Source organism: Gymnoscopelus braueri, assembly GCF_963280865.1.
Source record: "Gymnoscopelus braueri genome assembly, chromosome: 1".
In the NCBI taxonomy this organism is placed as follows: Eukaryota; Metazoa; Chordata; class Actinopteri; order Myctophiformes; family Myctophidae; genus Gymnoscopelus; species Gymnoscopelus braueri.
The window spans coordinates 17,038,787-17,052,841 of NC_137603.1; the positions used below are offsets into that span (position 1 = coordinate 17,038,787).

Sequence of the window (14,055 nt, forward strand, 5' to 3'; positions counted from 1 at the left end):
TTTTCAACAAATACCCCGCTACTAAATAAGCACCTATACTTTAGAAACAAGCCAAAAAAAAAAACGCAACCCGCAAGCAACTTTACAGAAAAACAAGCCCAAAGTCGCTTATAATAATCAGACATGGCAACGCTGCTGGACAACTCTAAACAAACCCCATGAGTGGCATTCTTTTTAATAATGTAAATGTACTGACTTAATCAAAGTCAGATTTTCTTTTTTTTTACGAACAAAAGAGTATTTCAAATATATTTTTGTTTAGTAGTAGTGACACAAGTAAAATGGAGCTCACATTTATATCACATTCTAGTTGTACTAAAATAAACAGGACAACGTTTTGGTTGGCCATCTTTTCTCCCCTACACCACATGTTGATGATGTTTTGTTTACAGTGAGAGTCTTTCTGTCAGCGTCGTTAATTTAACTGTTTTGGTCATTATCGATTGATTGAATGCTTTATTCCAAAGGTTCACTTAATGTTCACCGGTGTCCCGGTAAGTTAACGTTACGTTCTTATAGAATTCAGCCACAGGCTACTAACGTTACAGTACTAGCCTTGGATCAAGACTATCATAGATGTATTTGATCGAGTCTGACTTTTACCAGTGGTGGAAAAAGTACTCAAATGTTTTACTTAAGTAAAAGTACCAATACTGCAATGTAGAAATACTCTGCTAGTAAAAGTAAAAGTCCGGAATTAAAAATGTACTTGAGTAAAAGTACCAAAGTCTTGGCATCAAAATGTACTTAAAGTACCACAAGTAAAAGTACTAAAATGTTTGAAAAATAGCAGATCTACAAGCTCACAACGCGTCGCATCGCGACGCGTTGTGAGCTTGTAGATCGGCTAATTTCAAATAGCCTAGGTATAAAATAGGGCTAAAGTGGTTTTATATCTGAAAAGTAACTAAAGTTTTCAAATAATTGTAGTGGAGTAAAAGTACAATATTTGCCTCTGAGGTGTAGTGGAGTAGAAGTAAAAGTATTGGAAATTGGATATACTCAAGTAAAGTACAAATACCTCAAAATTGTACTTAAGTAAAGTACTTAAGTAAATGTACTTAGTATACTTTCCACCACTGACTTTTACTTTGCAAATGTCAAAATCGATTAAAAAACAACAACATCTATAATAGTCTTGATCCAAGGCTAAGTACAGACTAAACCTGATGGAATAGAAATGATTTAATTTGACTCAAATCAGATGAATCGTGAAAGACTTTAAAGTAACTTATTCTCGCTTGTTTGCTCACGTGTGTGTGTGTGTGTGTGTGTGTCTGTCTGTCTGTCTGTCTGTCTGTCTGTCTGTCTGTCTGTCTGTCTGTGTCTGTCTGTGTGTCAGTCTGTCTCTGTGTTACTGTATACTCTAAGCAGGGTTGCAAAGCCTGAGATTCCCTGTGTGTTGAGTGAGAGTCTAGACTCTAGGTTCTACTGTCATAATTGGTGAGAGGGAGGATGTCTCTCAGAGTATTGACAGTGGATGTAGCAGACAGAGGAACTCAGAGATGCAGAATGGGCCCAGGCTTGATGTCAACACTTGGACTGAACCTGGGCTCCCCTCTGCTGCTGTCTGTTCCTGGGGGGTCCTGTTTATGCACCGCCTGGCCTAGACCGGACCTGGCCGAGGGCTTCCTTCAGATCAACTGGACGTGCTTCTCTCCTCCCAGCCTCCTCATCCCTCAGCCTCCCACGCTGCACACCCTGAACCCCGGCCAGCTGACGCCCGTAACCTGCCCCAAGGTGAAGAGCATCGGGGTCACCGTGGTTTTGCAGAGTGCCGAGTTCAGGAAAAACGCACCCAGACACTTTGTTCACGAACTGGTGAAAGATCTGCTGAAAGGCCTGTATGTTCACAAGAATTATGTGATAGATGTTGGGGATTTTGATACCGAGATCAAATATGTCATCGTGGAAAGAATCCACCCTGATACTGAAGACGCTGGATTGATCACCCCCAAGACTGGTGTGGAGATTGTTGGCACTCACACCCTGAGGCACTACAAAGGTCGACTACAGAACCAACCCAGTGTTCCATTGGGGGGCCTGGAGGAGGTCAGTAGCTGAAGAAAAAAAACATTTCCGTGGTTAAAATTAGAGCCCGAGCGATTATATTTGTTTTGTGTGTGTTTCTTTCAAACATTTTCGAAAAGCTCACAACACGTACTGTAGCCGCGTTGTGAGCTTGTAGATCGGATATAAGAATATTCCATAAGGCTTAACCCATTTAGACCTGTGTTTTTGTCTCCGCCAGGCCGAAAGGCATGGCGAGAGAGTATGTTTTACCCTCCGTCCGTCCGTCCGTCCGTGTGTCCGTCCGTCCGTCCGTCCGTCCTGTCCGTGTGTTACCAGCTAATCTCTGGCACCGTTGTCCCGGTCGCTGCGAAACTGTGCACACACACTCCCTGGATGCCAATTCAGAACCTCTGCCTCAAATTTTTCACATGGGCCTGTTATAGCGCCACCTGGAGGCCGATGTGTGCAAAACCTATTTTTTTACATTACTCCTACAGATTTTATCCAAACGTCATGCAAATCGGTACACAGTATCTCTATAGTCATGTGATCAATACGGATCTGTCCGATTTCCCATATTCCATCCTCATTGGCTAAGGTTTGCTTCCAAAATTTGCAGGATTGGTCCGTTTTGAACAAAATGCCTCAAATCATGAACGCAGCTTGCAATTTCCGTGAAATTTCACAAACACATTCCCACTAGGCCAAGGAAGAAATGCCACCCTTTTTCACATTGGCCTGTTATAGCGCCACCAGCAGGTCTAATATAGCAAAACACATTTTTGGAACAAAATGCCTCAAATCATGAATGCAGTGTCCGATTGCCGTGAACGACCTAAGAATAAATGGCACCCTTTTCACATTGGCCTATTATAGCACCACCAGGAGGCCACAATAACGTACCTGACCTGGCGGAGACCTGTGCTCCGAGGAGCACTTTTTCTAGTTTTTTTTAATATATTTTATATTTTTTATATATATATATCAAAGATTTGCACACATTTTCTAGATAAAAAAAAAGCAGATCTACAAGCTACAAGCAGATCTAGAGCTTGTATATCTGCTATGGGTTTTTCAAATTGATTATAAGATGTTCAACTAGAAAAAGTGCTCCTCGGAGCACAGGTCTCCACCAGGTCAGGTACGTTATTGTGGCCTCCTGGTGGCGCTATAATAGGCCAATGTGAAAAGGGGACCATTTCTTCTTGGGCCTTTCACGGCAATCGGACACTGCATTCATGATTTGAGACATTTTGTTCCAAAAAAATTGTTTTGCTAAATTAGACCTGCTGGTGGCGCTATAACAGGCCAATGTGAAAAAGGGTGGCACTTCTTCCTTGGCCTAGTGGGAATGTGTTTGTGAAATTTCACAGAAATCGCACGCTGCGTTCATGATTTGAGACATTTTGTTCAAAACGGAGCAATCCTGCAAATTTTGGAAGCGAACCTTAGCCAATGAGGATGGAATATGGGAAATCGGACAGATCCGTGTTGATCACATGACTATAGAGATACTGTGTACCGATTTGCATGACGTTTGGATAGAATCTGTAGGAGTAATGTAAAAAAATGGGTTTTGCACTAATCAGCCTCCAGGTGGCGCTATAACAGGCCCATGTGAAAAATTTGAGGCAGAGGTTCTGAATTGGCATCCAGGGAGTGTGTGTGCACAGTTTCGCAGCGACCGGGCCAACGGTGCTGGAGATTAGCTGGTAACACACGGACAGGACACACACACGGACACACACACGGACGGACGGACGGAGGGTAAAACATACTCTCTCGCCATGCCTTTCGGCCTGGCGGAGACAATAACATCAGTAATCGAGGGTGCATGACTCTCCACAATCGAGATAGGCATCGTATCCAAAAATCTGCCGTCGGTCAGGCTCTAGCTAAATTAGACATTTGTGATGTGATTGTGCACTAGCCAACATGTTTGTGTTTTATAACAGTTTTATTTTTTTGATGATCGTTTTAGGTGAGGTCATCCCTGAGAGAAATGCTCCAGGTTCCACTCCTCTATCCAGCCACTCTAGTATCTCTGGGGTTGTCCTGCCCCAGAGGTGTGCTGCTGGTCGGACCTCCAGGTGTGGGGAAGACCCTGTTGGTCCACAGCGTGGTGGGGGAAGTTGGAGCCAGCCTGGTTGTAGTCAAAGGACCTGAGGTAGCAATAATGTCAATGAAACTTTGTTTGTTTGTTTTTTTTTACCAAGGGAAATCAGTGTAGTAAAATGTAGCATAATGAGCTTTACTTATAATGTATGGATCTTTTTATTTTATTTATGTTTTTTTTATTGAATCTGCTTACTACAGTAGTGTTGACCTTTAGGAGAAGAATGTCTTATCTTATACCTAGAAACCTGGAAAGGCCTTCTTTGCAACCTTATTTTTAACCCATTAAGACCGGGAACGCATCTGTGTCATTTTAGATTTCTTTGGCTATTCAAAAATAGCACATATACAAGCTCATAGCGCGGCACCGAGTGCCGCGCTATGAGCTTGTAGATCTGCTATTTTAGAAAAATCGTGAAAACTTTTTTTCTTTCAAAAAACTGTTAGGATTTAGAAAACATTTTTAGAATCGGCCTCAGGTCTTAATGGGTTAAACCAGAGCAGTAGACATTTGATGATATTGTTTTTTTTTAGGTGGTGGGGTCACGGCCAGGCGAGAGTGAGGAGAGATTGCGGGCTGTGTTTGAGAGAGCACGGGCTGCAGCAGAAGAGGGTCCATGTGTTCTGTTCCTAGACGAGTTGGACTCGCTCTGTCCAAGAAGAACAGGCTCGTCGGCGCCGGAGAACCGCCTGGTTGCACAGCTCCTCACCCTAATGGATGGGATGAACCCGTCCGATGGCTTCCTTATCGTTGGAGCTACCAACCAGCCTGACAGCTTGGACCCAGCATTACGCAGGCCTGGAAGATTTGACAGAGAGGTATGACGATCATTAGCTTCAGTCATGTCCTGGTTTGTGTAATGACCGATAATAAAGTAAGTAATTTGTCTTGTGTTTTCTTTAGGTCGTCATAGGCGCTCCAACCCTGCAGCAGAGGAAGGCTATCCTCTCTGTTCTATGTAAGAGGATGCCCTTGTGTCCTGTCGTAGATATGGCAGACCTTGCAAAGAGGACCACGGGCTATGTGGGAGCAGACCTCAGTGCCTTGTGCAGGGAAGCTGCCATGCATGCTGTTCGGCACAGCTCACAGGTAACTAACTACAACATAAAACAAGGCAAATGTGTGCACAGTTGAGCTGTGCTTTCATCACACTCTGGTGGACACATTCCCCTTGGGGGACAAAGTCTAAAAGTCTCTAAATCTATACTATGTCATTTGCAGACAGAGTGACATATACTACACATACATAAACAATATAATGTATAGTTGTGGCTCAACTGATGACACATGAAACATAACAGTCAGTGAGGGTTGTTGTCGGCTGCAAGTGGAGAACTACAGAGTGGGATGCAGCTGGTAACATCTGCAATCTTTTGGACGGATTGTATTTTTGTAAGATAGTAATGTATCAAATATGATGGTTTTGTATCATAGTATGTATGACCTAAATGTACGTGTTAGCCAGCTAACAAGATGATGCATTGACAGTTTGTGCCTTTGTTCATCGAACGAGTCACAACCATCACATTTTCAGCCAGACAAATCTTCCGCTAGTGTCTGGTGTGAACCCTGAGTGCTCCCAGAACATTTCCAAACAGGAATGCAGGGAATGTTTAGAATGGCAAGAAAGCACTCAGACTGAGATCCAGTGTCCTTGTAGTGAATCTGCCCATTGATTTTTAGGCCCATTGACAATAGATTTCAGACAAATAACCAAATGGTTATAAGACCTGAGGCTGATTCTACAAAAAAGTCTCCTAAATCCCAACAGTGTTCTGAAAAAAACGTATGTTTCTATATCAGTGGTGCTCAAACTTTTTCATGTCAAGGACCCCCAGAATGATATGTATTTGGCCGCCGACCCCCATCTCAAAATATTTTGTTCCAGGGACCCCCAGAAGCAAAGAATAGAGTTAAAAATGTTCGTGTATACATTCAAAGATTTGCACACATTTTCTTGATTTTTCAAAAATAGCAGATCTACAAGCTTGTATATCTGCTATTTTTTAATAGCCAAAGTGTAAAATAATGCTTTTTTTTAAGCTCAAATCGAAAAGTGACACGTTCCAGGTCTCAATGGGTTAATGAACAAATGTTTATCATATTGTTGTCGTTTCCCTGCTTATTTCAGATTTCAAGACCACAGACAGTAAATATGAAGCACTTTGAGGACGCTTTGAAGACCGTACGTCCCTCGTGCCTTAGGAGCAGTGTTGGGAGAACCGAGCTGGTGCCGATCTCTTGGGAGCAGATAGGAGGTCTAGACGAGGTCAAACTCAGACTCAGACAGGTACCTCAAGTGCTGTCATAAACTGTGGCATGCTATTTGGATTCAGTGGTGTAAATTTATTTTCTAAGTACATTTACCCAAGTACTGTACTTAAGTGCAATTTTGAGGTACTTTTACTTTACTGGAGTATTTCCAATTGTCTATACTTTTACTTCTACTCCACTACATCTCAGAGGCAAATATTGTACTTTTACTCCACTACAATTATTTGAAAACTTTAGTTACTAGTTACTTTGCAGATGCATGATGACATTATAAAACATACATTAACAACTTAAGCCCTATTTTATACCTTGGCTATTTGAAAATAGCCGATCTACAAGCTCACAACGTGTCGCATCGCGACGCGTTGTGAGCTTGTAGATCTGCTATTTTCAAACATTTTCGTACTTTTACTTTTGGTACTTTAAATACATTTTGATACCAATACCTTTGTATTTTTTCTTAAAGTTGTACAATGCAGAATCACAAATAACTATTTTTAGCAACCTCTGCTGGTCACTACCGTCACTGCATACAATTTCCGTAGTCCTCGATTACCCAGAATTCCATTCGTTTTCACCGGAAGCCGGAAGCGTTTCAAAAAGCGATCTTTTAATTGTTTTATACTATCTACGGATCGTTTCTCTTAGCCAGTGGAGCATTAGTTACCATGAGCTGTGCTTTCTTTTTCTGTTCTTTTTCGATCTTCCAATCCTACATTCTCTTAAAATCAGCGTGAGGTTCCTTTTTGTTATTAGCGCGATAGTTCCCGGCCAAACAGGAAACCGTTGCGGTAGTTCCTGGCCACGTCGGCCACGACGTCATGACGTTGGCCAGGAACGTCATTTTCCCGGGAAAGTCCCCCCAGTCCACGTTCAATAGAAAATATATAAATAAAAGGCTTCCGGGGGTGAAATTCATGGAGTGGGTGTTGTGAAACTTTTGCCATTCACAAAAGATATACAATTTAACTTTAGTTTTGTTGAAAACGTTACCTAGTATGCCTTTAAGTACATTTTGAATTCCAGACTTTGACTTGTAACAGAGTACTTCTACATTGAAGTATTGATACTTTTACTCAAGTAAAACATTTGAGTATTTTTTCCACCACTGTTAGGATTACACAACACCTAAAAACAAGCTTCTTGTGTCTGCATTGCAAAATGATTTAACAATGGAAGCCAAAGTGCAATATTTGTACCTCCTGTAATAATGATCACATGTAAACACAATTAATATCTTCTCTGTTACATCAAGAGCATCGAGTGGCCGATGAAGTATCCTGAGGCGTTTGTTCGTCTGGGCCTGAGTCGGCCCAGGGGAGTGCTGCTCTACGGACCCCCGGGTTGTGCTAAGACCACCCTGGTCAGGGCTGCAGCCGCCTCTTCCCACTGTACCTTCCTGTCCGTCAGCGGGGCTGACCTCTACTCTCCTTACGTAGGAGACTCGGAGAAGGCTCTAGCTCAGGTACAGAAACGCCATCTTCCTGTTATTGAGAGTACAATAGTGTTGATTTTGACAGCAAAATTTTGATTTAGTTTTAGTCATAGTCTTTTGATTAAAATTCCATTTCCTGTAGTTTTAGTCATATTTTACTAGTCATCTGAAATGTTTTAGTTTTTGTCTAGTTTCAGTCGAAAGAATATCATAAGATTATAGTCAACTAAATCTACAGTTGATTTAGTCGACTAAAATTTATTTTGGGGCGGTGCCTTGATGGCGTCGTAATGGTTAGTTTTACACTCGGTTGCATGCTGAAAATAGCCGATCTACAAGCTCACAACGCGTCGCAGCGCGACGCGTTGTGAGCTTGTAGATCTGCTATTTTCAGCATGCACACCCTAGCGCAACCAACCATAAAATGACTTGTCTTTTAGTTCTACTGTATCTCTTCTCCACTCGTCTCTCTCTAACATTTTAGTCTAGTTTTTATTTGTTGATGAAATTGGCAATATATTTAGTCTCAGTTTTAGTCATCGTAGCTTAGTTTTAATTTAGTTTTCGGCAGTGAAAAAAGGGAGTTGACGAACATTTTTCGTCACAGTTTTAGTCGACGAAATCAACACTGGAGTACGATACCTCATGAATGCCCTCCATGTATTTGGCTGTACGTTCCCAACAATAAAGGCCTATGTCTGTCGGTCCGTCTGTCTTTTTCTCTTATGTGAGTAGCTGTTCCGCCAGGCAAGGGCCTGCACTCCGTGCATCCTGTTCCTGGATGAGATCGACTCTCTGATTGGCTCAGACAGTCAGACGTCTCACAGTGTGCAGACACGGCTCCTCTCTGTGCTTCTGAATGAGTTGGACGGGGTTGGTCTCAAAACCCTGGAGAGGAGAGGGACAGGAAAGGTTCTCCAGGTAGAGGGGGCAGAGGAGTGCCACGCAGAAAAACAGGTGATGGAGGAAAACATGTCCATTTTAAATCACAGTATTATCTCAACTATAATATAATCTCATCCATATACAGTTTAATTTATACTCCATTGTACAAATTGGACAAAGTATAATAAGGCTTAAGTTCTTTAACATGCATGTATCATTTTGCTGGCAGTTGGAGTACCTTGACGTATGCAACAACGACGTGATGATAGTAGCTGCCACTAACCGACCAGACTCCTTAGACAGCGCCCTCCTCAGGCCTGGGAGACTAGACCACATAATCTATGTCCCTCCACCTGATCAACAGGTAAATCATGCATCCCATCCAGTGTTTGAATTATGATGCTATTTCTCATTTTAAAACTATTAAAACTTAAAGCTTGTCTATCTCAAGATGTGACATAGTTGTACGGGAGTTATGCCCGGGACACACAGACAGACATACACACACACATAGGTTTCGTGAATTCATCCCCCATAACTCGGGTGCCGTCAGCCTCAAACTTGATGTATGTGTCTCTAATGACCCGGGGGGGGGGGGGGGTGCAGTGCAGAGTGGCAATTCGATCGGAACAACGGTTTCCGTGAAACGGAAAAACGCATATATCTCTATCCCAGGGTCTGCTGAGGATGCACCGCGTCTCCGTGTGTTTGGGGAAGTGTATGCATCGGCTTCCCTGATTGGCCAATCCGACCTGTCAGCTTCAGGGATTGGTGAAGTTTTGCATTATGTTTATGCCACTTTTAACCCCACCCGTCGTCTTAACTGATTGGCCGGAGATTAGCTGTTCACGCACGGACCGACGGATGGACGCACGCACGGACGGACGGACGGACAAGTGGCAAAGCATAGTCTCGGCCACGCCCTCGGTCTGGCGAAGACAATAAGTGGCAGCATGTGCAATGGAACAGAAAGTACGAGAGCTGTGGTCATAGTGAAGGAAGCGAACAAAAGCGGCGGCACGAAGAAAAATGCGATGCACGTGGAGCTGACGGGTACAACGAGTACATCAGATAACAGGAATATTGCACAATGGGTGGGGGCGTGTATTCCCAACTTGCATTGTTCCCGACTTGCATGGCCCCGAGTAGGCCTGGCGCCGGTCAAATACAGTATTATATAAAATGCGCACACCTATATTATGTATGAGCCACCAGGCAAGCTCCTGTAGAGTTGCAATTCAAATCAATGCACATTTCCATGGACAATTACTGTATATCAAGTATGAACACAGCGTTGTTGTTGTTTTAAACCACAAAACCACAGTGGGTCAGCGTTCAAACCTCTTGGCCCTCCGAGACTTTTGACTCTCTTGCTTTGTCTCCTTAACTTCAAATGTAATAACATAAGAGAAACTGCGTGACCATGTTTGTGTGTGTGCTTACTCAGGCTCGTCTGGCCATCTTGAAGGTGTGCACAGAGACGATGCCTCTGGCTGCTGATGTACGCCTGGAGCAGCTGGCAGATCAGACTGAGCTTTACTCTGGAGCTGACCTGCAGAATCTGTGTAAAGAGGTAATGTGTAGCAAAACATATGTTATTAACACCTGTCTTCAAGGTAATCAAGCTTATAGCAATATCCCCTGTGTTGTAAAATGGCAAAGAGCGAAAGGCTTAGATGTGATATGTTTACTTGTAACACTGTTTTTCTTTGTCTTTTTTCCAGGCTGCTCTCTTGACCCTGCAAGAAGAGAGCATGGAGGCCTCAACTATTAAACACCAATACTTTCTTACATCTCTCAAGAGGATGAGGCCCTCTCTCACTGTAAAACAGATCCAAATGTACCAAACACCATTGAGATGACTATTGGCAATAATCATTATATATATTTTTTTTATCATTTAAACTTTGTAATTCGGATTTTAAGTCAAATGCTCATGATGTGGAAATAAAACAATGTGAACAAAACTTATCCTACTGTATTTGTTGCTTGTTTTCTCTCTGTTATTTACAGTCCATCAAATCCATTGAAAGTGCTATGTTTGGGCTTATTATTCTATACATTAAGGGTTTTAGTTTTATTTGACATTATTAGTGACGAATTGACCTTTCCAAGAGATTATTATTTCGTAAATTTTAGAAAAATCAATCATGAAGGCAGTGCAGCACCACAGGCTGGTTAGTTTGTATAGAATATGACCACAAGAGGGCACTTGATCTCAATACATCAAGTCATTTGTGTGTGTAGACTAGAGTATGTGCCATACATACTTCTTGGTCTAGTATAGTGGTTCTCAACGTGGGGGTCCAGGCAGGGACCAAGCCCCCCAGAGCCGCGGTAGAACAGTGAAGCTGCCGCGCCTGGTGGTCAAATCTGAGAATGCACTACTTCCGCATTTAAAATGCTACTGCGCCTGCTCACGACCCAATATTGGTACTTTCGGCAGACTCATAAGCATAGACCCAATGGACCCAATTTTATACTTCCGTCAGACTTCCGGGTGCTTCAAACGCCACTGAGCAACTTTCATTGAAATGAATAGCTGGGGGCGGGGCAGTCCACCCTCTAGATTTATTATAACTATGGCAGGGACCCCCAGCAGGACTTGAGGGGGTAAATAATGCAACCACAGAATGTACAAGAATGTCTATTTTGAGACTATTTTGAGAGTATCAGTGTTAACTCCATATCTACTTACAGCACATAGATAGACAGTAAAGGAATTCTGGTCCAAATGATGTCGGACCAGACCATATGAACCCTGGTCCCCCACACGAGTGTTGAAATATCTACTATTATTGAGTAACAACGGAAAGCCCAATTGGGCAGAGGATAAATTGCACTTTGATCTACATGCAATATCACTTGTCACCCAGTAGTGGTCCTACCTTAGCTTGGTAAACCCTCCCTCCGGAAATCTCATTTTCATTTGATTTCAGGAGTATGGAAATGAGATTTCCGGAGGGAGAGTTTACCAGGCTAGTCCTACCTGACCACAGGATCCACATGTCTCAATAGAAGAGTTAGTAGTATGTTGTATTAACAGACATTACCATACAAATTGGGAAAAAATTACATACATTCATACATTTCAAACAAGAATGGGTCCCATGTGGATCTGTGACAGCATGTTATTGACTTCATATTGATTACCAAAGTGTTTAGCCAAGGCTCACAGATTTGCTCTCTCTTACACACGCACACGTGTGTGTGACTGACAGACAGACAGACAGACATCCCATGGCCTGGATGGACTGACCAATCCCACGATTTATGGGCTGAAGGGACAGACCAAACCGTTCTCTCTACATCCCATGGCAATTCCAATAACTTCTCAAGTTTTGATTCAATTGGTCAGGGGTTATGCTTAGATGGCTCTGGACAATTGTGTGCCCACGCCGTAACAGTTATGGATTGCAGATTTAATAAACTATACATTTGCTCTCATTGGAGTGCATACTGTATATCCGCCAGAGAACCCTGTGTAATCAGTTTAACGTTATGGTCTTGCCCAATTATGGAACTGTGGGGAACTCCATAATTGGACAATTTGGATTGGAGGCCAGTCTCAACTGGTGGGTCTGGTATTAAAAAAAGGAACACCTATTCAGTCGCTTATCCCTAGAACTGCCTCTTGCGGACCAATACAAAGTTTCCACAGTGGCGATTCAGGCGCGGATGGCTCCATCTGCGACCTTTACCTCTATGAAGGTCGAGGCCACGTCTAGCCCGGTAGTGTTGCCAAATTCCGCCAATCCTCCAGGCCCACCTGCATTGTGACAATAATCACTTTCTGATGAACCTCAAGCAGATGACCATGTGTCCTGAGCCACAGGGTAATAGCAGCACTCTGTGTGACCTCTGTGGACTGCTGACCACTGACCTCTCACAGTGATGCTCTTTATTTTAATCCTGTTCACCAGTTCAGTAAACAAAGCGCTGGGAACAGTCCCTATGGACCTCATTTTTTTTGTTGAAGCTGTCATTGCCCAGAGAGGACATTATTACATTATTACATTAAGCAGTCATTTAGCAGACGCTTTTATCCAAAGCGACTTACAATAAGTGCATTCAACATAGGTAGGGAACGAAACTACTAATCACCAGAAGTCTTAAGTGCATTCTCTTCTAAAACAAGCAACTAAGAGTATACCTAGCGCTAAGGTAAAAGTGCAATATATCAGCTACCTACTTTCAGATGAGACAAATAGGAAAGTCAAATGAGCAAGAGCTAAAACAAATAAGTGTATCGAATAAACAAGATCCAATAAAACAATAAAACAAGAGCTCGTACAACTAGTTAACAACAAGTAGGCAAGGTAAAGAGGAAGGTGTTTAGAGCACCAAAACAACCACTGATGGAAACCAGCTGGCCATTGGGCCGATTTGTGCTCCCCATGTAATTTCTTAATCCAACCCTAAGTCCTTGTTGTGAGAGGTGGAAGTAGGTACTGCTGACACAAACAGGGCTCTTGGTACTGCAATGGCTAAATCACCTGTGAAGTGGATATGATGAATATTATTCCCCAAAAAAATTAGGTATTGTTATGGATTTTGATCTTAATTTTTTAAAATCATAGCATTAGCACTAACATTAGGCTACTAGGACATATCTTAATAATAATACATATTTAAACATTCAAAGTAAGAAGCTTCCTCAGTTTGACTGAAAAGCATTAATTTCAACAGCTTGTATTACTGTAATCCACTTTTTGCAGGACTTCCCAAAAAAGGCTCCAACCTCGAGCTCATCCAAAATGCTGCTCCCAGAGTAGGCTTGGCTACTCACTGGAATTAAATATGATTTCAAATGACCTTACAATTCTTAAAAATGGTCTAGCTCCCATACATCTCCGTCCTGCTCACTATCATCACTAGCTATACAGTAAACCATAGAATTTAGAACTTTCAAGATCATCAGGTACTGGTCTCCTCCTAACTGTACCTACAATAGAGTAAAGGTGAAGATGATTAAATAATGATATCCCCATTCTGTCTCAAAAAGCCTGGAATAGTTTAGTAACTAGTTTAAATCAAAGTTGACAATAAGCACTGATCTCTTAACTTTGAACACAAATACATACCTTAACCATTAACTAAAATGCAACCTGACTTCAGGAGCACTCATCATAGGCAACTCCAAACCATAGGCAAGCTGTGTGGTAGGAGGGCAGAAACAACAATCTTATGCAGAGGTCTACACCAGTGGTTCTCAAAGTGGGGTCTGGGGACCCCAGGGGTCCTTGAGGGGGATTGCAGTGGTTCCACAGCAAAATGAGTTAAAATTGCACAAAAATCTGTTTAACTGCTTTAACCCTTCCATTGTGTTAGG

General features: G+C 42.4%; 1 protein-coding gene across 2 annotated transcripts; it reads left to right on the top strand.

Annotated features, from left to right (window-relative positions):
• The first annotated feature begins 398 nt into the window (after positions 1–398).
• Positions 399–10,636, top strand: afg2b (AFG2 AAA ATPase homolog B). Of its 2 annotated transcripts, none has more exons than XM_080429694.1 (11): positions 399–486; positions 1,372–2,052; positions 3,995–4,180; positions 4,663–4,947; positions 5,033–5,218; positions 6,261–6,419; positions 7,659–7,868; positions 8,574–8,795; positions 8,953–9,087; positions 10,171–10,296; positions 10,448–10,636. In XM_080429694.1, exons 2-11 carry the CDS (start codon positions 1,456–1,458, stop codon positions 10,583–10,585), a joined length of 2,244 nt encoding a protein of 747 aa, XP_080285820.1. In that variant the 5' UTR covers positions 399–486; positions 1,372–1,455; the 3' UTR covers positions 10,586–10,636. The 2 variants fall into 2 exon arrangements, with proteins under 2 accessions (XP_080285820.1, XP_080285819.1); XM_080429693.1 differs by having other exon boundaries at positions 414–486; positions 1,375–2,052.
• Positions 10,637–14,055: the final 3,419 nt, after the last annotated feature.